At 37.7% G+C, this 20,126-nt stretch overlaps 1 protein-coding gene across 1 annotated transcript in view; it reads left to right on the forward strand.

Annotated features, from left to right (window-relative positions):
- The window catches only part of LOC116252866 (protein NUCLEOLAR FACTOR 1), a 56,817-nt gene that overhangs the window by 23,619 nt on the left and 13,072 nt on the right, over positions 1-20,126 (forward strand). Inside the window, exons 10-17 of the mRNA XM_031627471.2 lie at positions 6,064-6,260; positions 15,079-15,151; positions 15,345-15,404; positions 15,527-15,565; positions 15,668-15,756; positions 16,402-16,466; positions 17,940-17,986; positions 18,068-18,127. Of these exons, the coding sequence (XP_031483331.1) occupies positions 6,064-6,260; positions 15,079-15,151; positions 15,345-15,404; positions 15,527-15,565; positions 15,668-15,756; positions 16,402-16,466; positions 17,940-17,986; positions 18,068-18,127 (630 nt within the window). The remainder of the gene's footprint in view (positions 1-6,063; positions 6,261-15,078; positions 15,152-15,344; positions 15,405-15,526; positions 15,566-15,667; positions 15,757-16,401; positions 16,467-17,939; positions 17,987-18,067; positions 18,128-20,126) is intronic.

Raw genomic sequence — 20,126 nt, forward strand, 5'->3', positions numbered from 1 at the left:
TTCAATAGAGGAGCAGGAAGCTTTATGCCTTCAAGTTCTTTTTCTTTTTTACATATTTTTTTTGGTTTTTTTATTTAAAAAAAATTGCTGAGATTTTTTTGAGATTTTTCCAAGGAAATAGCTTCTCCGAGAAAAACCTCGCCAATATTTTCCCGAGAATGATATTTGTGGATGTGGTTTAAACTATGAAAGGGTTGATCCGTTTAAAACCTTTTGTATTTCTTTATAAGTTTTTTAAGATTTACTCAAAATATTAGCATATATTATACATATGTGTGTATGTATGCATATATCCTGCCATACCTTGTGTAAGAATCTTCACAAAGTACTCGTCTCTCCGTATGCAAAACAGATATGTTGAGAAGAGAGGATGAAAGAAGACGATGGAGGAAAGGGAGCAGCCGGCTTAACACAGCCCTGCGTTCCTTAATCTTTAATAAAAGAATAACCCTAATAGGTTACAACAGATTTGTACATAAAAGGATAAAAAATTACAAGAGAGCCACCGCCTAGTAACTTTAGGCGTGTGGATATAAGGAGAATGGATCGGGTCTGAACAGACCCGATCCCCATACGCTAACAGCTCCCCTCAAGTTGTGCATGAGATTTGATCATGCACAACTTGTTCTTCAAATCCCAAAAATGCTGCCCTGTGAGACCTTTGGTAAAAAGATCAGCTATCTGTTCATTGGTAGATATATAAGTAGGCAAGATCTCGGCTTCTTCAACCTTCTGTCGAATGAAATGTTGATCAATCTCTATATGTTTGGTGCGATTATGCAAAATGGGATTGAAAGCAATTTTTATCGCACTTTGATTGTCACATAGTAATGATGACCGAACAATAGGAAGACTGAGCTCCCCAAGTAAATGACGTAACCATGACGCTTCAGCCGTCCCTGCAGCCATTGCTCTATATTCTGCCTCAGTGCTAGATCGTGCAACAGCACGCTGCTTCTTACTGCTCCAACAAATGAGATTAGAATCAAGAAAGAGACAGAAACCTGAAACTGATCGTCGGTCATCGGGATCGCCTGCCCAGTCGGCATCAGTATATGTATATATGCTATGTCCAAGAGAAACATTGGAACATTTGGTGTAGACTAGTCCATCTCCAAGAGTAGCTTTGAGATACCGTAGGATCCGCTTAGCAGCATCCATATGTCCTTCAGTGGGTGCATGCATGAACTGAGAAATCTGATTTACAGCATATACTATGTCTGGGCGAGTAAAGGTAAGGTATTGTAACATACCAACAATGCTGCGATAGAATGTGGGATTGGAATATGCAGCAGTTCCATCAGATGCAGTCAATTTAGTATTCAGAACACTGGGGGTAGTGATGGGTTTGCAATTAGTCATACCTGCCCTATCCAAAACATCAAGGGTATACTTGTGCTGTGTAAGAGTCAAACTATCATTTGTCCTGTCAAGTTCAACACCCAAAAAATATCGTAATTCTCCTAGATCCTTCATCTTGAACTCTTGCTTCAACATACCTTTAACATAAGATATATGTGAAGAAGAATTCCCAGTTATAACAATATCATCAACATAGATAAGTAACCAGGTGGTAGCTTCTCCAGTGCGATAGATAAACAAAGAGTGATCGAGAGAGCTTCGGAGAAAACCAATTTGTTGTATGTGATGAGAAAAACGATCAAACCATGACCTAGAAGCTTGCTTCAACCCATATAGAGACTTGTGTAATTTGCAAACCCATTTTTGAGAATCATGAGTAGTGTAGCCAGGAGGTTGCTCCATGTATACCTCTTCCTTAAGAATTCCATGAAGAAAAGCATTTTTGACATCTAACTGATAGAGAGGCCATCCATACGAGACTGCAAGAGAAATAATGACACGGATTGTTCCCATCTTGATGACTGGACTGAATGTTTCATCATAATCTTCCCCATATTGCTGAGTGAAACCGCGCGCCACAAGTCGTGCTTTATACCGATCAATGCTACCATCTGGTTTATATTTCAGTTTATAAACCCATTTGGATCCCACAACATTCTTATCAACTGGACGAGGGACAATCTGCCAAGTCTGACATTCATGCAAGGCTGCCATTTCCTCATTCATTGCTTCAACCCAACATTTTTCCTTACTCGCATTGTGATAAGATGTTGGTTCCACCCTTTTGCTGACTTCTGTCATAAACAGCTGAAAATCCAAAGAAAAACTGTTATAGCTCACCCATCTATCAATAGGATGTCGCACGCGTTGTGATTGGCGTGGAACTGCAGTAGGAACTGATCGCCTAGAATACACCAGGCCTGAGAACCGATTAAGCATAGGTGGCTCACTGGGCTGAGAAGATGAAGGCATGCTGTCCAAGGAAGTAGTGCTGCTCAAGGAACTACTTACAGATGTCTCGGGCTCATTAACAACTTGCTCATTGTGCTCAGTCAACATTGCTGCCCCTTGTCTTAAGATTTCAGCATGAAGCCAAGTATCATAAACTTCATTTTTGTCCTTGAGTGTCACAAAAGTAGCCTTGGGATCCTGTAACCTGTTCTCATCAAATACAACATGCCGTGAAATATGTACACGCCCAGTTTTAGGATTGTAACACCTATAACCCTTGTAATTTTCTGCATACCCTATAAATCTACATAAAACAGCACGATCTTGAAATTTGTTTCGCAAGGAAACATCAACATGCACATAGCACACACATCCAAAAACACGCAACTCCTCATAACGTGGCTGCTCTTGGTGTAAAAGAAAAAATGGTGATTTTCCATCAAGCAAAGCCAATGGCAATCGATTTATAACATGTACAGCCGTATGGAAAGCCTCGGTCCACAATGTCATAGGTAAGTCTGTTTCATGCATCATGCTAAGTGCACTTTCAACAATATGCCTATGTTTCCTTTCAGCAATTCCGTTTTGCTGAGGTGTATGCGGACATGAAATTTGTCTAGTGATCCCATTATCTAGTAAGTACTCAGTAAATTCATTAGAAATAAATTCACCACCACCATCACATTGAAAATGCACAATATTACTGGAATATTTATTTTGAACTAAGGCATGAAATTGAGTGAATAGGCGAAAAACTTCTGATTTGTGTTTCATGAAATGGATCCAAGTATATCGGGAATATGAGTCAACAAAAATGACATAGTATCTACTCCCAGAAGAAGAAGGAACTGGAGCAGGCCCCCAAACATCAGAATATATGGTGTCAAAAACCTTTGGAGCTCTTTTATTTATTAATTGAAAAGGAAGGGCATGGCTCTTACAGATATGACAACTCGAGCACATGCTGGACTCACTGACAGAACTCAGACTGGACTTATCTAAGAGCCCGTCTGCAACAAGACTTCGAACAAAAGATTGACTACAATGAGCTAACCGACCATGCCAAATGGATGGTTTATTATACTCTGTGACATTGACTTCACTATGACTTGGAAAACATGAATCGGAAGGGTGAGATTTTGACATCTGTGGAGCTCCTTCAAGGACATACATATCTCCTTTGCGAGTGCCCTCAGCGAATGTCTTCTTGGTTCGAGCATCCTTGACATAAACAGAAGAGGGTGTGAATTCAACAGAGGATTGAGTATCATCAATAAGCTTGGACACTGAAATAATATTTTTCTTGACACTTGGAACAACAAGAACATTCTTTAATGGAATCGAAGAAGAGCCCATAGAAATTTGTACATTTCCAATGTGTGATATTGTGTGATGGGAACCATCTCCCGTGACAACTGAGCCTTTATCTAAATAAGGGAGAGCACTAGAGAGATTACCTGCGTCACCAGTAACATGGGCTGCTGCTCCAGAGTCCACATACCATTCTCCTTGCTCGTTTTGTTTCAAATGAAGCTTAGACAGGGCTGTCATGAGGAGTTGTTGTACGTCTGCTGAAACATTAGATCCAGATGATGATGAAGCTGACCCTGCTGCTGCCTTGTTCTCACGTCTAATCTGATTATTTTTGTTCTGCGGGTTGTGCCAACATTCTGACTTTACATGCCCCCTCTTGTTGCAATAGAAACAAGTCGGAACCCTTCTAGATGTGGCAGATGTAGTATTCATGCCCTGTGGTGTTGGGAGAATCCCTCTTCCCATTCCTGCCTGAGGAATCCATGTACGAGTGCGATTCCCTTGCAATGCATGTGTCCCTGTGATCAGTACATTGTGACTGTTGGAAGGAATCAAATTCTGTCGCTGAACACGACTAGCTTCGTGTTGGAATAACTTAGCCTTGAGATCTTCGAAAGATGGAAGAATAGGTAGGACTTCCAAGGCTGTGCAAAAAATATCAAAATCTGTTCCCAGTCCACTCAAGGCTTGTTGCACTTTGTCCTTGTCGCTGACGGGATGTCCAATGGCAGCAAGTTGATCACTTACACTTTTAATTTCATTCAAATACTCCAAAACAGTACGTGTCCCACGCTTGATGTCCTGAAATTGCCTTCTTAACTGCAGAAAACGTGCTTCGGATACTTGAGAATACGTGGTGGCAAGGGTAGACCACAACTCTAGGGCTGTTAAATCATCATCAATACCTCCTAATACTTCCTCTGACAAAGTAGAAGTAATATAGGCAACAAGAGACTGGTCGTGAGCCAGCCAAGCTTCATACTCAGGATTATTTTCAGTAATGGTTTCATATTCAAATCTGATTTCACTCATAGCCGCAGCCCCAGCAGCTTGATCTCCCACTACGGTTTTCTTCACTTCACGATCAATATACATAGGAGGTGCTGGAGTGGTCCCATCGATATGCCCGTAGAGTCTATGACTTTTGATAAAAGGGACTATTTGACGTTTCCAAGTCAAATAGTTACTATGATTCAGCTTTTGTGAAATAAGTTGGGAGAGAAAACTGGAAGATAGAAGAGAGGGGGTCGGCTGATCCATAATTGATTTAGGGCAACGACAAAAATTAGGGCAAAACGATGAGAAGATTAGGGCACAACGATTAGGGCAAATCAATTAGGGCAAATCACGCAAGATTTAGGGCAGAAACTGAAAAGAGGGATGATCACGGCAGAAAAGAAAGAATTTAGGGCAGATTAGGGGCTAATCACATCAAACTGAAATCACTCACCGGAGGACGATGCAACCTGGCTCTGATACCATGTAAGAATCTTCACAAAGTACTCGTCTCTCCGTATGCAAAACAGATATGTTGAGAAGAGAGGATGAAAGAAGACGATGGAGGAAAGGGAGCAGCCGGCTTAACACAGCCCTGCGTTGTGGATATAAGGAGAATGGATCGGGTCTGAACAGACCCGATCCCCATACGCTAACACCTTGCACCCACTTTTTAAAATTTGTTGTGTCTGCACCTGCACCAATACGACTTAAAAGACTTTGTAAAGAAGCAAATAACTTAGATCCTGTATGATAGAATGGAACCAAATAAAGCATGACTTAGTGGAAGCATGGTTTGACCAAGGATGCTAGAGTTCTGCTGCGCTGCATAGACTTTAGTTAACAGGGTTTCCCATGGCGATGCCTCTGTTACTCACATAACTTTCTTGTAGTTTTCTATTCTACATATGTTTAACAAGTCAGTTTGACCAAATATCATGGACCTATATTCTATTAGTTAGATTCATAGTCACAGTCACAGATATATATATTTTGAAATTTTCTCTGCCAAGTAAAATATCAGGAGAATAAATTAAGAAGCTGATTAAGAAAAGGAAGTTTATTGTTCTGTCTAGAATTTAAAAATGGCCTTGGATAATGCCTTACTTTTCTTTTCACAAAATTAAATTTATTCTTGATGTTTGTGACTATGGTCAGCATTTATAAAGAAGCATATATAGGCTACCTGATGCAGGACATTGAACCACATTTTTCCACATGCTTTACTACATTTGGAAACCAATATATATATAAACAGTGCAACTAATCCCATTCAGTGGGTGATGCTTTGAAGGGCAAATTTTGATGTTAATTTTTCCTTTGCTTTCTTTTGCATGAATAGTTGTTGGCCAGTCATATGTCTTATGTTCCATTTACTTGCACTAAATGCAAAAGGAAGTTTTTTTTTTCCATTCAACATCATAGTGCTGCTGTGAGCAGGTGAACATTGAATTCAAAGATCGTTTTTTTGAAGAGTTTGGGATTGCACAAAATGAAGATCAAACTGCTTTTTCAGCTGAGAATGGGCATCAGCATTGTGAGGTCATGTCTCGCAGTTCTTCAAAACCTGCTGATCATCAAGCCCTTTTTGGTGGGAATTCGGATGACCACTTCAGGGTTGGGATAAAATTTACTCGGTGAGATTACAGATTATTGTGGTTTCTATCTGTTCACTTCCATCTAAATGGGAATTTGAGTTTTTGTCTGAACTACGTTAACTTAGTTGTTAATGTGTAACTTGCTAATCTCAATTCTTTGACTGGATCTTATTGTTGCCACCCATTAAAAATTGCTGGTGGGTTTGAATTGGTGATGGTACACATCTATTTAGTGATGCTTGCTGCCTAGCTGAATGTTGGGTCTGTCAGGTTTTCTCTGAGTGTATCGTATTATGCATACTTGTATACTTAAGCTGGCAAAAGCTTAACGGAATCCGCTTATGTTAGTTGCTAGTTGCTGTTATTTGTTAGCTATGATATTTTTCACTGGACTATGACGTTCTGCTCTATTTGCATTTTTTAAAATTGATTGTAATTTTTCATAGATGTTTGTCTTTCTTCTGCTTAAACTGTTGTATCAGGAAGTATAAAGGTATTTGATTAATTTCTAAGAAGAGGCTCATTTGATTCAAAATTTTCTACCTAATAAAATACCAAATTGTTTGGTACTAGTTCAACAAAAGGGTAAACAACAGTCTTTTCATTGTTTTTAGTTTCAAGATGAGTGTAAAAGCTGTGTACTAACCATAGAATCAAGTCTGTTATTTTGATAAAATATCCCAATATCGTTCTCTATTTGGAGCTTTTGAGATTAGTAATCTAATTTTTGTGTTTATATTTTTTAAAGTTATATAACTTCATTTTCTCTATATCTTCAATCCAAACAGTACAACCTCTGTCACACGGGACTCCTCTTTAAGAGGAGTACCCGCACGGTACCGGTGTCGGTGCGGGTGCAGTGTCAGGTGCGGTCAACACAGCTCTGGGTACGGTCAACGTACCCGAGGTCATTTTTGACATTTTTCGGACTTGGTCAACTTTGACCAAGTCCAAATTTGTCCGGTTTTGAATTTTAACGTCTTTTTACATTTTAATGTTTTTAACACTTTTCACGTTAAAATCTTCGAAACCCTTAAACATATTTTTGTTTCGTCGACTACGCTTCTTCCTCTTCACTCTTCATTGAAGACTGACGTTGGCAAGCGGCGACGGCAAGCTTCGAGGCAATCTTCTTGGTATTTGCTTGTTTTCATCATCTTCTCGTGTGCTGAGCCTTCCATCGTCTCCGGTGCTAGTGGAGCCAGCATCGAGGAACAATGTTGTCTCTCTCTCTTTGGGATGGCTTTTGTTTCTCTTGTCTGAGGAATACGTTTGACCCTTTTTTTTGGATTCTTTGTTTGACTTCTTTCCCGATTCTTTCTTCACTTTTTAATTAGTTGCAGCTGTTTGGTATCCCATTAACTTTGTTGTATAGTATTTATGTTAGGTGGTGTTTTGGATATTTAATAGTTGTTTTAGTCTTGGACTTATTTTGTAATTTGTTGGTTTCTCTCTAATTCTCATTTCACATGAGATTAGGGCAGATTAATGAGTATCGATCAGAGTTTTCTCTCTCTCTTTCTCGACCTCGTCTCTACTCCCTTGGCCTCACGTAACATGGTATCAGAGATGGTCCTTCTTGGATCTATCTAACGCCTGCTACATCTCCTCGTTTCATCTCTCGTCTTTCACCTTCTTCCCTCTCTTCTTGATCTTTTCCTCTTCATCTCTGTTCTCTTGCTCAGATCTGCTCTGTGTGTAGCAGTTTGCCTTAAGGGGTTGTGACGTGTGGTAGATGAGGGATCTAATCACTACTGAACATGTCACGGTTTACTTCTGCTGTGTGGTGATAGTCGATGGTTCATTTCTGACCAACCTTATTCTACTATATATATTCTTTTTTAGCTAAGGTCATTCATGATGTCGGTCACCGGATATTGGAAAAAATATTTACTTGAGGAAGATGAACCAGTAATCCAGACTGGAAAGTATGCTTCTTGGGAAGAGGATAACAACATAGTTATGTCTTAGATAATGAATAGTGTGGACTCTTCTATTTCTCCTACCATTGCCATATTACACTACTGCTAAGGAGATGTGGGTTTTTTTTTATATGAGACTTATTCACATGATTAGAATATAAGTAAGGTATTTCTGGTAGAGGAAGAACTATACATACTACAATAGGGTGATATGAGTTTGCCTCAATATTTTGCAGCTGTCAAGGCCACTTTTGAGCGACTAAAATCCCTTCAACCCCCATGTAAGTCGTGCTATAAGACATTATGAGCAAAGTATGGTTTCCAAGTTTTTGGCAGGTCTCTGTCCAGAATATTCAATGGCAAAGACACAAATGCTCACTAGGAGTGATATCCCTAGTTTGGTAGAGACATATAACAGGCTAAGTCGTCTGGTTGTTACTCTACATCACTCTGTCAGTGACACACCCCACATCAGCATTGGCAACATCCAATGGGCGGGTCAAGTTCTTGCTGTCTCTATAGGAAGAGTAAGGGGATTGGAGTACGTGGCCGATTTCAATGTACCCATTGGACAGGTGTTGGGATATCTATGGTAGACCATCTGGCGGCTCATAGGGAAGAGGGTTTAAGACTCCCACAGGTAGAGGTACTTCATCATCAGTCCCTACAGGAATGGCTCAGGCAGCAGCCATTGAAGAGAACCCCACTACATCTGAGTCTTTCTCTCTTAACCTGAACAAGGTAGAGTATGAGCATATATTATCTCTTCTGTAGCTAGGATAGGGGACCATAAGTCTTATTGTGTCAGTCGCAGTGCATTACGATTGGCCCTTATATCAGTTGGATGTCAAAAATGCTTTGTTATATGAGGATCTTGATGAGATTGTTTATATGCAGCAACCTCTTGATTTTGAACGTCAGGGGGAGTGTGGTAAAGTGTGCAGGTTGAAGAAAGCTATATATGGCTTGAAACGAAGTCCTCGTGCTTGGTTTCACAAACTCTCCAAAGTTGTGTTCGAATATGGATTTAAGAGATCTTAGCTAGACCATTCGTTGATATCAAGAAAGGATCTAGAGGTATAGTTGTGCTAGTGTTGTATGTTGATGATATTGTTTTGATAGGTGAATGTGAGCAGGAGGTAGCTCTAATAAAGAAATTTTTACAAAAACACTTTGTTATCAAAGATCTTGGCCAGCTACGATATTTTCTTGGCATTGAAGTTGCTCGTAGTAAGGAATGAGTGGTGTTATCACAAAGGAAGTATGTTATTGACCTTTTATAGGACACATGGATGCTAGGAGCTAAACCTGCAACTCTTCTTTTCAACCCAGGACTACATCTATATGATGATGACTTGGAAGAGATAGCTTCACAAGCCGACAGATCATTGATTGATAAGCTTCTTATGTGACTGTGACTCGGCCAGATATTAGCTTTGTTGTGGGAAAATTAAGCCAATTCATGGAAAAACCAAAAAAGTAATATTGGGATGCAACTATGTTGAATGTCAAATATTTATAGTCCTTCCTGGCAAAGGCCTTTTCTTCAAGAAAGGTACATCTCTTGATGTTGAAGCTTATAGTGATGCAGATTATGCAGACTCAGTTGATGACAGGAAGTCTACCACATGGTTTTGTGTGTTTGTGGGAGGAAATCTCATTTCCTGGAGGAGTAGGAAACAAAATGTTGTTTCTAGGTCCAACGCGGAGTCGAAATATCATGTTGTTGTTCAAACTGCTGTTGAAATGACTTGGTATAGATCCTTACTTGAGAGTCTTGGTATTTCTACTTCTATACCTATGAAAATATTTTGTGATAACAGAGCTGCGACCTACATTGCCAATAATCCCTTATTTCATGAGAGGACAAAACACATTGAAGTAGATTGCTATTACATTCGTGATATGGTTCAAGGGGAATCATCTCCACCATAATGTAGCCTCAGACGATCAAACAACTGATATATTTACTAAAGCCTTGCCTATTGCAGAGTTTTCTAGATGTTGTGACAAGTTGAGCATGATTATCATCTATGCTCCAACTTGAGGGGATAATATTTATGTTAGGTGGTGTTTTGGATATTTAATAGTTTTAAGAACAACTTTTTATTAATAGTTGTTTTAGTCTTGGACTTATTTTGTAATTTGTTGGTTTCACTCTAATTCTCATTTCACATGAGATTAGGGCAGATTAATGAGTATCGATCAGAGTTCTCTCTCTCTCTTTCTCGACCTCGTCTCTTCTCCATTGGTCTCATGTAACAAAATTCTTGTGAAAGTTATCCATTGGAACTTTTTGGAGTTTGTGTGCTTTACTTTTGAAACCAAGTGTCTTGGTTTCTGAACTACTTCAAAATTGTTTAAAAACTCAGCGGAGTCCACCTATTTGACTTCGCTGACTTAGTGACCCAGTCCTCAGCCTGGTTAAAGAAATGGAAAAGCCAGGAATTGTGTTAATTCCGTCAAGTGATGTGATGACTAGGCCTAGTGATTCGAGTTTTAGTCAAGTAATCAGCAAGTGACAGGTAGGTTTGACTGAGTCATTCATGGATGATGTATGTTTGATTACACAAAGCATACTTACTGATATTAAAAGTTATGTGTCCTTGTGTGTGTATGCATGCATATATACACATTAAGATGTCACTGTCTTACACATAAAAGATGCATATACATATGCTAATCATGTAATTGTTATCAATATATTACTAAAATTTGCACTTTGCATATGCAGCATATACATTACATATTATGTATAGTATATCAATTTTATAAGGCTTCTAAAATACTATTTTTATACAAAACACTATTCTGTACCCATGGTAAAAATGAAGTCATGAAAACCAAGCAGTCATTGAGTTGCTTGGTGATTAACGAGCAAATTGACTCTAGTGAGCTGAGACATGAATCACTAGGTCTTGAAACCTTGCTTCAAGTAACATATGTTACGATAGATACACTTGCATATGTTTCCTAAATCCTAATGAACCTACATCTGTTTGCTTCCTTTAGTATATCATAGTGGCAATGATTTATCTGCATGATGCCTTTGTAAATAGGTGAGGCAACTGTTGCCTAAAGGCTCAATGCAGGCTTTTTTCTTTGATAACCTAGTTTTCTCTGTTTTTTGTCCTTATTCCTTTTTTCCTGCTTCTAATTTAACTGTTGCAAGTGATTTTTCATTAAAGTATATAATGTTGTAAAAGGTGTATCGTAAATTAATTTTTTAATTTGTGAAAATTTTTAAAAATAGAAAAAGAGATAAAAATAGAAAAAATAGGTAAAATCAGGAAAAGCAATGAAAATTTGTGAAAGAATGTGTTCTATATAAAAAAACTCATCACATTGTTCATAAGCCATAATATATTAACAACACATTTGGAAATAACAAATAAGAAATTCATAATAACATAATAAGCATCCATGACAACTTTAAACTAAGATGTTTTAGATTACATTACACGCAACATATAATATATCATGATTATCATCAGTGAAGGTCCATCGCCTCCCACGGGGCCATGAGTGAACCTTCTTTTCCACCACCGAGTTTTCTCCTAAATCGACGATTTATCACATAAATGGACATTTTTTTGTAGAAAAACTAGTAAAGTTCTCACTCTCACACAACTTTTAGATATGTTTAGAACTAGGAAGGGAGAGATTATTTTATAAAAAACCATAATTAATTCATTTCATCCCTGCATCATATGATACATGGATGTTTGGCTGTATTGCAGGATACAGCCGATACGTCTACATGTATTGTGTATCGTATAGCTTTTTGAAACCAATACAATACATATCGCACGATAGGGATAACATTGATATGTGTCTGTGTGCATGCACACTTATTTTAAACTTACAATTCATATATTACTCCATTTGAAAGCCATTTTAACTTTTTTTATGCAGCTTTGTGTGTGTGTGTGTGTGTGTGTATATATATATCATAGTCACAAATAACGTCTCGGAGTTTTAAACAGTGAGGTTCTTCTTGGGTATAATACGACGAGCTTGAAAAATATGGGAAAAAACGGTATTTTTAGTGAAAATAGAATAAGTGAGAAAATAATAACACAAACATCAAAAGGTAAATGGATTTGCAACAAAATAAAATATAGAATGAAAAAAAAACTGTTTGGCATTAAAAAAATTCAAAAAAGTGAAAGAATGCAAAAAAACGCATTATCTTGCATTTTAATTGTTTTTTCAGTACAAATTGATAGTTGTAGGTTTCTCATTGAGAAATGTTCATTGTTAAAAATCGATATTGCATTTTATTGGTTTTGCTTTTCCTCTGGGGCCTGCTTGATGCACCTAGTCCTTCCTAAGCTTTAGGCTTAGCTAACTGCATAAACTACACTTATTGCTTGTCATAGCGTGCTCTCTCTCTCTCTCTCTATATATATATATATATACACACACACACACGGGTACTGCTCTAAAAGAGTAGTGCTTGCACCGTACCATTGTGATACCGGTATGGGTACTGATACACATTTGGGTATGTTTTGGATATTGCGTTGACCGTACAGTCAATGTACCCGAGTTCATCCGTCCATTTTCGAGTCGAGTCCAAAAATGTCCACATGTTAAGGTTTTTTTTATGTTGAAGAGAAAGCATAAAAGAGAAACGCAAAGCCCTCGATGGCTTCTGCATTTCACCCACAACGACCGACGACAGCAAGCTCCTCTCCTACGAACGATGACTTCTTCGGCGAAGTGTGATGCCTATAAATTTTTATAGTATCGCACTGAACTACAAGAGTTCGGTCCTGTTAAAATTCCTGGAGAGAAAATAAGTTATCGACAGAGAAAGGGGCCTTCAACAAAATTTCAATAGTTTCGTCAGCGATTCTATTCGACTCTCGAGGATTCCAAGTGACACAGTCATCTCTCTTTCTGTAACATTTGGCACTTTTTGCTCAATCTTTTGATTATCTGAGGTAATTTTTCTGGGTCATTTGGCCCCTTTTTGCCTACTCAATCTTTCGATTCATTTGAACTAGGGCCCAATTCACCTTTTTTTGGTTGGTTCCGTTTCTTTTTTTTTCGTCGTGGTTTAATCTGAATTAGGGCTCGATTTTGTGGTTTTGTTGGTTAAATATTTTTTCTTTCTTTCTCTGTTATTCATGAAAATATGCAGAACTAGCATACAATGTCGTTAATGATGGTTCTTGTTGCTCACCAGTTTTATATTTCGTAGTGATCCTCTTCTGTTTTCTGAGGATCTAATTTTTTCATGGAAGGGTTCTGTTGGCCACTGCGCTTCTCTATAACCAGAGAAGAATGGATACGGCCATGGGTGTGTTGACCACACCCGACATTGGTTTGACCATGTTTGGGCCGTGTTCAAGGGCGTACCTGTACCCGTGACGACACAGGTACCTCACTCAACCGAAGTACCCATGTGACATAGGTTTAAAATTGAATCAATGATGATTTTGATGGTAAAAAGATGAAAATGAAACAATGATGAGAAAAACGCGAAAAAATGCTATCAAATTAGTTTTTATGTTTTTTCAAATGTCACAATGTTTTCCTTTTTTTTCATATCCTTATTTCAGTCATGATATTTTTGCAAACATCGCACTATCTGTGAGACAAATATATATATATACACACACATTCCTTTTTTATACTGCTTGTGCCCTTGCCCTGGCCTAATGCTTTTAACAATGTAGGTGAAAATTAGATGTATCTTAACAAGATGTGAATTTGAATGATTTGGTGAATCAAGAGGATCTTGTATGTTGTTTTATTAATTTTGTGGAGCATCATGTTACAATTCCATTTTGTTATTTGAAATGTTCATACATGCATCTATCTACGCATAATTTTTTTGGTCTATAAATTTTGTTAGTTTTTTTCTCAGAAGTGGTCTATTAACTTGTCAATCGTCAGTCGTTTAGGCTTAAGATCTTCAAATTAAAGGAGGTTAAGAATTCAATATGCGGTGTGTGTCTTGGTAACTATTAGGAGTCTGCCTAACCCTGGTTGCCTGACAAGAAGAATGGTGTTACTATGTCACGTGGGTGCTTCTAAATGTTTGCCACACCTGTGTCACATCTGTGTCGACGCTAGTGCTGATGCTAGTGCTTCTCTAACACAACACATCCTGTTCAGCCAGTCGAACTGGACCAAAACTGACCATTTTAAATGTAGACATAACTAAACTATCTCTAATACAAAAAGTTTATATCTAAATGTAGATAAGTCAGGCTACTAAGCAGTTAAATAACTATGTAACAAATGATTTATATACATATATACACACATATATATGCTTTGTCACATGGGTACTGCTGTAAAGGCAGTGTACCCGTAGCGGTCAGGTACGATGCCGGTACTGGTACTGTCCTGGGTACCTCTTGGGTACTGGTCAAACAATACCGGATACGGTTAACGTACTCAGGACCGTATCCGTCCGATTTAGGACTCGGTCAAAGTATTATTTTGTCTGAATTCTTATTTTATGCCATATATATATATAAACAGCCGTACCCCTGTACCCAAGTTTTTCAAAAATAGTCCTAACCAGTACCCATACCACGGTACCAGCATTCGTACCGGCACCTGTACACGTGGCATCCTTGCCAGACCCGCGCGTAAGTTTTTTTTTTTTTTTTTTTAAAGATTGTCATATCCGCAGCCGTACCCCTGTACCCAAGTTTTTCAAAAATAGTCCTAACCAGTACCCATACCACGGTACCAGCATTCGTACCGGCACCTGTACACGTGGCATCCTTGCCAGACCCGCGCGTAAGTTTTTTTTTTTTTTTTTTAAAGATTGTCATATCCGCACCTGTACCTCACACCTATGTTACATGGAGTGTCAAATGATTTAGTGAACCTTGAACCCTATGAACTGTGCATTACTAGCCCATATTCCATTTGCTTGATTTTGTTATTTGCATGTATTTCTGTTTCAGGAAAAGCATAAAGCTCTACAGTGATTTCTATTCGTCAGACATAATTGTAGCATCGCCTATTGGTCTGGTAACTGTAAGTGACCCTGCCAAGCACTTTGATAGTCATATATTTTATTCTTTTGTTTGAACAGTCTTTTCGTGAAAGCTCTTGTTCCTAGCTCTTGTTCCCAACCCCATGCTTAAAGAAACTTTTTTTTTTTTGCTTGAGTAGAAGTGTTGTTGGAACAGGTGAATTACATGAAACATTGTGTTCTATTTGTTATTAGAAAATTGAGGAGGCAAAGAAGGAGAAAGAAAAAGATTTTGACTTTCTGTCATCTATAGAGGTATAACTTTTTATGCAACCCTTTATGTTTTGCATGGATGGCAAACCTTTTGCCTGTGCTTTTTATGTTTTCTCCAACTCATATCAACTTGCAAGAATAATTATCTGGACTGTCTTGAGCAGGTCTTGATTGTTGATCATGCTGATGTCATAGCTATGCAGGTAAGTTGATATTTGATAATGACGTATTTTTTTTTTTTTGCTTCATAGTAACAAACTGACTGTACTGTTCTGTATTGCTTCTGCTTTGGTGTTATTATGCAGAACTGGGACCACATGAATTTTGTTTTTAAACAGATCAATCAGATACCATCAAAGCAACATGGCACTGATATTATGCGCATTAGAAAATGGTAAACTATCAGCTATCTGCATAATCATGTGGAAATTAGCAAAGAAACTTGAATATGCTGAGAATGTTTTCTTATTGGTGACGCAGTAGCTGAGCAATAAGAGTGTTTGGATTTTTATTTATTGTTATTTTGTTTGGATCCAGATCCAAGGATCCGTTTTAGGCTATATACAGACATTAGAGTCTAATTTTTAGTTAGTTTTTGGAATCAATGAAACCCTAATCTTCTTTGAGTTTCCCTTCTTTCAGTTATTTCTATTCATTTTCATGTTACCTTTGATTTCCTTAGTTCCATTTAGGTATTGACCGTGGGTTAGAGGAGCAGTTCTCTTCCCCACTGTGTCAATTGGCAGTTACATAAAACAAGGGACCTATCTTTTGCAGTCATACACCTCGAGCATCACGCTGGTGCATGCTGCTTTTTGTCCTAATTTTTTACGTAGGGCATGAACATGCATATCCTTGCTGACCTCATGAGAACTTAATTCACAATAGTTGCTTTAAGTGCAAAGCCAACTCATGTTTTCCTTTTTTTTTAGTCATTGGATTTGAATTTTTAATGTAAAAAAAAAATTGGCTTCTTGGTTATACTGTTATTTCAATTGTTTTATTTTGCTCCAGTTTTCACCTATTATTTGTTGTGCAGGTATCTTGACGGACATGCACAATTTTATAGGCAGACAATCTTGTTAAGTTGTTTTCTTACCCCAGGTATTTGCCTCTGGATCTTGCATGCACCCTGCTGTCCTTACAGTGTTGCATCACCAAAGCTTAGTCCCTCCCTAGATATCTGTCTCTAGTAACATCTGACTGCTATTTAACTAAAGGAAAATTGCTTATTATGCTATATTTTTGGATGATTATCTAAATACCTCGTAGATTTTTCCAAGCATGAATATGAAGGTTTTGTGTTGTTGAAAACCTTTCATATGCTAATTAGAAATTGATCTGATGGAAACCTAAAAATATGTAGAACCAATTCAGGAGGTTATACCTTTCAAATGAATTTAGGAATTACCTTGAGACAAGTGGAATTGTTCATAAAAGATCTTGTCTTGAGCACATTAACAAAATGGTTTAGCCAAAAGAAATCATAAATGCATAACTCAAACTACTATAACTGTACTTATTTCTATAAATGCACCAAAAAGATTTTGGGCCAAGGCAGCATTTGCATCTGTCTATCTAAATGGTAAATTGCCTTGAAAACTTTAGATGACATCTCCATTTGAAAAACATGATATAAGAGAATGAGATCTAGAATTTTTTAGGTGATCGCTGATAAAAACTGTAAAACTTTCATCAAAAGCTATCCTTTTGTGTTTTTCATGGATCCTGTGAAACTCATACAGGTTTCCGATGTTGTGGTATGGGAACTACAGATTGTATGTCGCAAGAAATGAAACTTTTTAGAAAATTAAAGTGGTTTTTTGAAGGATGTAAAACTCATGATGATCATGTAAATTACCCTTTCTTAGTTGGAATTGTTATATGAAAATGATTATAGATTCAGTGGTTAAACTTAGTAATAAGAATGATTTTTTATATCAAATTGCAGAACAAGATATGAATAGGGGAACCAATGGCCTATACAAAGAGAGATAGAGACAGCTTTAGAAGTGCTTTTGTGAAGGAAACCAAAATGATGAGCCAATCATTACTAACAACCAAGTGACCATAACCATCATATATCTTGATAGATATGTCTCATTTGAACATTCTTTCCTAGATTTTTAGAGCATGTATTAGTGATTTAGTTCATGTAACTTTATTTTCTTTTTTATGTAGATTCATTATGAACTAACAAGTGACCATAACTTGATTTGTATTTTTTCCTTTTTTCATTTTACAAGCCTTTGTATTTGAATATTTGAGAACCCTTGTGAGGTGTAACTGTGCAAGACTTGTGTCGCTGCTTAGACGTTCTTGTTCGTGGAGTATATTTTTACACCATGTGATGCTGAAGTGTACTATTTTTTGGTCAACCATGCATGTTTCCCTGTTGCTTTGTGGTTATTAATCAAAGTGTTTTCTTATGATGCTGCCTTATCTTTCTTTCTTTATTTCATTTAATTGTTTAAGCGGAGTTCCGTCTTCAGTATAATATTTCCAGTTTATTGTCTATTCATTTGTTTTCCCTCACTTCAATGTGATTTGACTTGCATGTGCATGTTTTGGTGATAGAAATGAATGCGTTATTCAGTAAAATCTGTCTGAACTATGAAGGGAAGGTAAGCTGCAATGTTTATTAATTTTATTTGTTCTCTTCATCCTTTTCTTTATTATTCCCTTTCTTTCGCCTTCCTCTTTAGGTAAAATTGGTACGTGAGTATAAAGGCATCCTCCAAAAGATCTTACTTCAAGTGCGGCAGGTTTGTGTCGTCATTCACGGTCTATGTTTGGTCTTGTGTATGTTTATAGTGTCTGTCCCTCTTGTTCGTAATTCTGTCTGATGGGTACACTTTTCAATATTTCTAGAACTGCAACTTTCCTGTTGTTTTCTCATTGAATTATCTATTTTACATGTATATGACATCTCGGAAAGGCAATAATAATCTTGTTCAGAGTTTATATTGGTTTACTAAAAGGGCATGCTGTGATTTTGGGTCTAGCGAAAATATGAAGGAACCAAACAGAAAGGAGAAAAGTGGCACACACAAGTTAACGTGGTTCAGCCAAAATCATACCTCCATTACAGAAACAAAACTTCTCTCTCTCTCTCTCTCTCTCTCTCTTTGGAAGCATGCACTTACAAGCTATATGAACCTATCTATTTGCAGGCAAGTCTTTTCATCTTTGTCACATGGGTACTGCTGTAAAAGCAGCGTACCCGTACCACAGGTACGACACTGGTGCTGGTACTAGTACTGCCCTGGGTACCTCTTGGGTACTGGTCAAACAGTACTGGATACGGTTAACGTACCCAGGACCGTATCTGTCCGATTTAGGACTCGATCAAAGTTGAGCGAGTCCTTTCCTATCCAAAATTTAGGATTTCAGTTTTGTTCTTTACACCATTTACACTCAGGAAACACATCCAGAGCAACCCCACTTTCAAACTTATGGTGTAACTATCGAAAGTTTGTTAAATGCGAGCACCTTAGTGCAGATGTTTGTAAGCTAATATTTTGAAGGAATAAAAGCCGGCCAAATGGTCATCCTAAGATGCTTTTATTGGTTTAAATGGCAATTCATCTCAATATGCTTGATTGTCTCATGAAATGTGTGATTGCTGGTTATTAGGTAGCACTTTTGTTACCACAACACAACTTAGCAACATTTGTATTCTGCTGTCTTTTAACAAACTCTGTAGCCAAACAATCTCCATACTAATTGTAGTTATATATTCAGCTTCTGTGGAAGATAATGATACCTTATTTTGCTTATTTCATCTCCATGAGATCAATCAAGGAATCACCTAAAAAACTTAATATAACTTTAAAATTTAAATTAAAAAAAAAACTTTTTGTTTACACTTGTAATGTTTTCAAGGTGTAATTGTAAGTCACACATTATTGTTCATACAATACAAGGACTGTATCATAAGTTGCACCTGATGTGTTATAGTTATGCGCCTGGAACTATCATTTTCCTTCATAGTTATATTGCATGATACACTACTTTATGCACTGCACTTGTGGACCACCCTCATTGTACCCTTCGACAAAAGGGCCCTTTGCTTACCTTTACTAAGAGCTTGAAGCATGGCATGTATGGGAAGAGGTGGCACAACTTGTTGCACTCAGTTGATGGTTGGTTCCATTGTATGGTCCATGCATTGTACATCCCCCTTCAAGGTGACTTCATGCTCCTCCCTCAAACTATAATTATTGATGGGTGCATGTCATAGGAAAACTTTATGGTTCTCTACTGACACCAAGTGCATAGTGGTCCAAAAAAGGATGTTTCTTTGGCTTGTGAACCATCCTGAGAATGGTTAGCCTTGGTGGACAAGATACAAAGACAAACCTACTTCAAAAAGTGGGGCTTCCCTTTGTAGCTAGGACAACAGTTTCAGCAAGTGTTTGTCTTTGTATTGTTAGGTAATAGAATTCCTTCAAGAACCACTTGGAACAGCTGTCAATGGTGTAGTGTGGGTTAGAAATGATCTCGTCAGGGGGTTTCAATCATATCCACAAATAAAGTTTTGGAGTTTTAAACGGCGAGGTTTTTCTCGGGTATTAAAATACAGCAAGCTTGAAAAAAACAGGGAAAAATTTCAAAAACTAGAAAACATGTCTTGTCTTTTTCAGTAATGCTTACCTCAAAAAATCCAAGGCAAATCTGCAAATTCACTGAAAAAAACCAAAGCAAATCCTACCTGTGCAAGGACGGACCACCGAAGATTTGTTGGTGCCGGAAAATGTACCG

Source organism: Nymphaea colorata, chromosome 4, assembly GCF_008831285.2.
Source record: "Nymphaea colorata isolate Beijing-Zhang1983 chromosome 4, ASM883128v2, whole genome shotgun sequence".
NCBI lineage: Eukaryota > Viridiplantae > Streptophyta > Magnoliopsida > Nymphaeales > Nymphaeaceae > Nymphaea > Nymphaea colorata.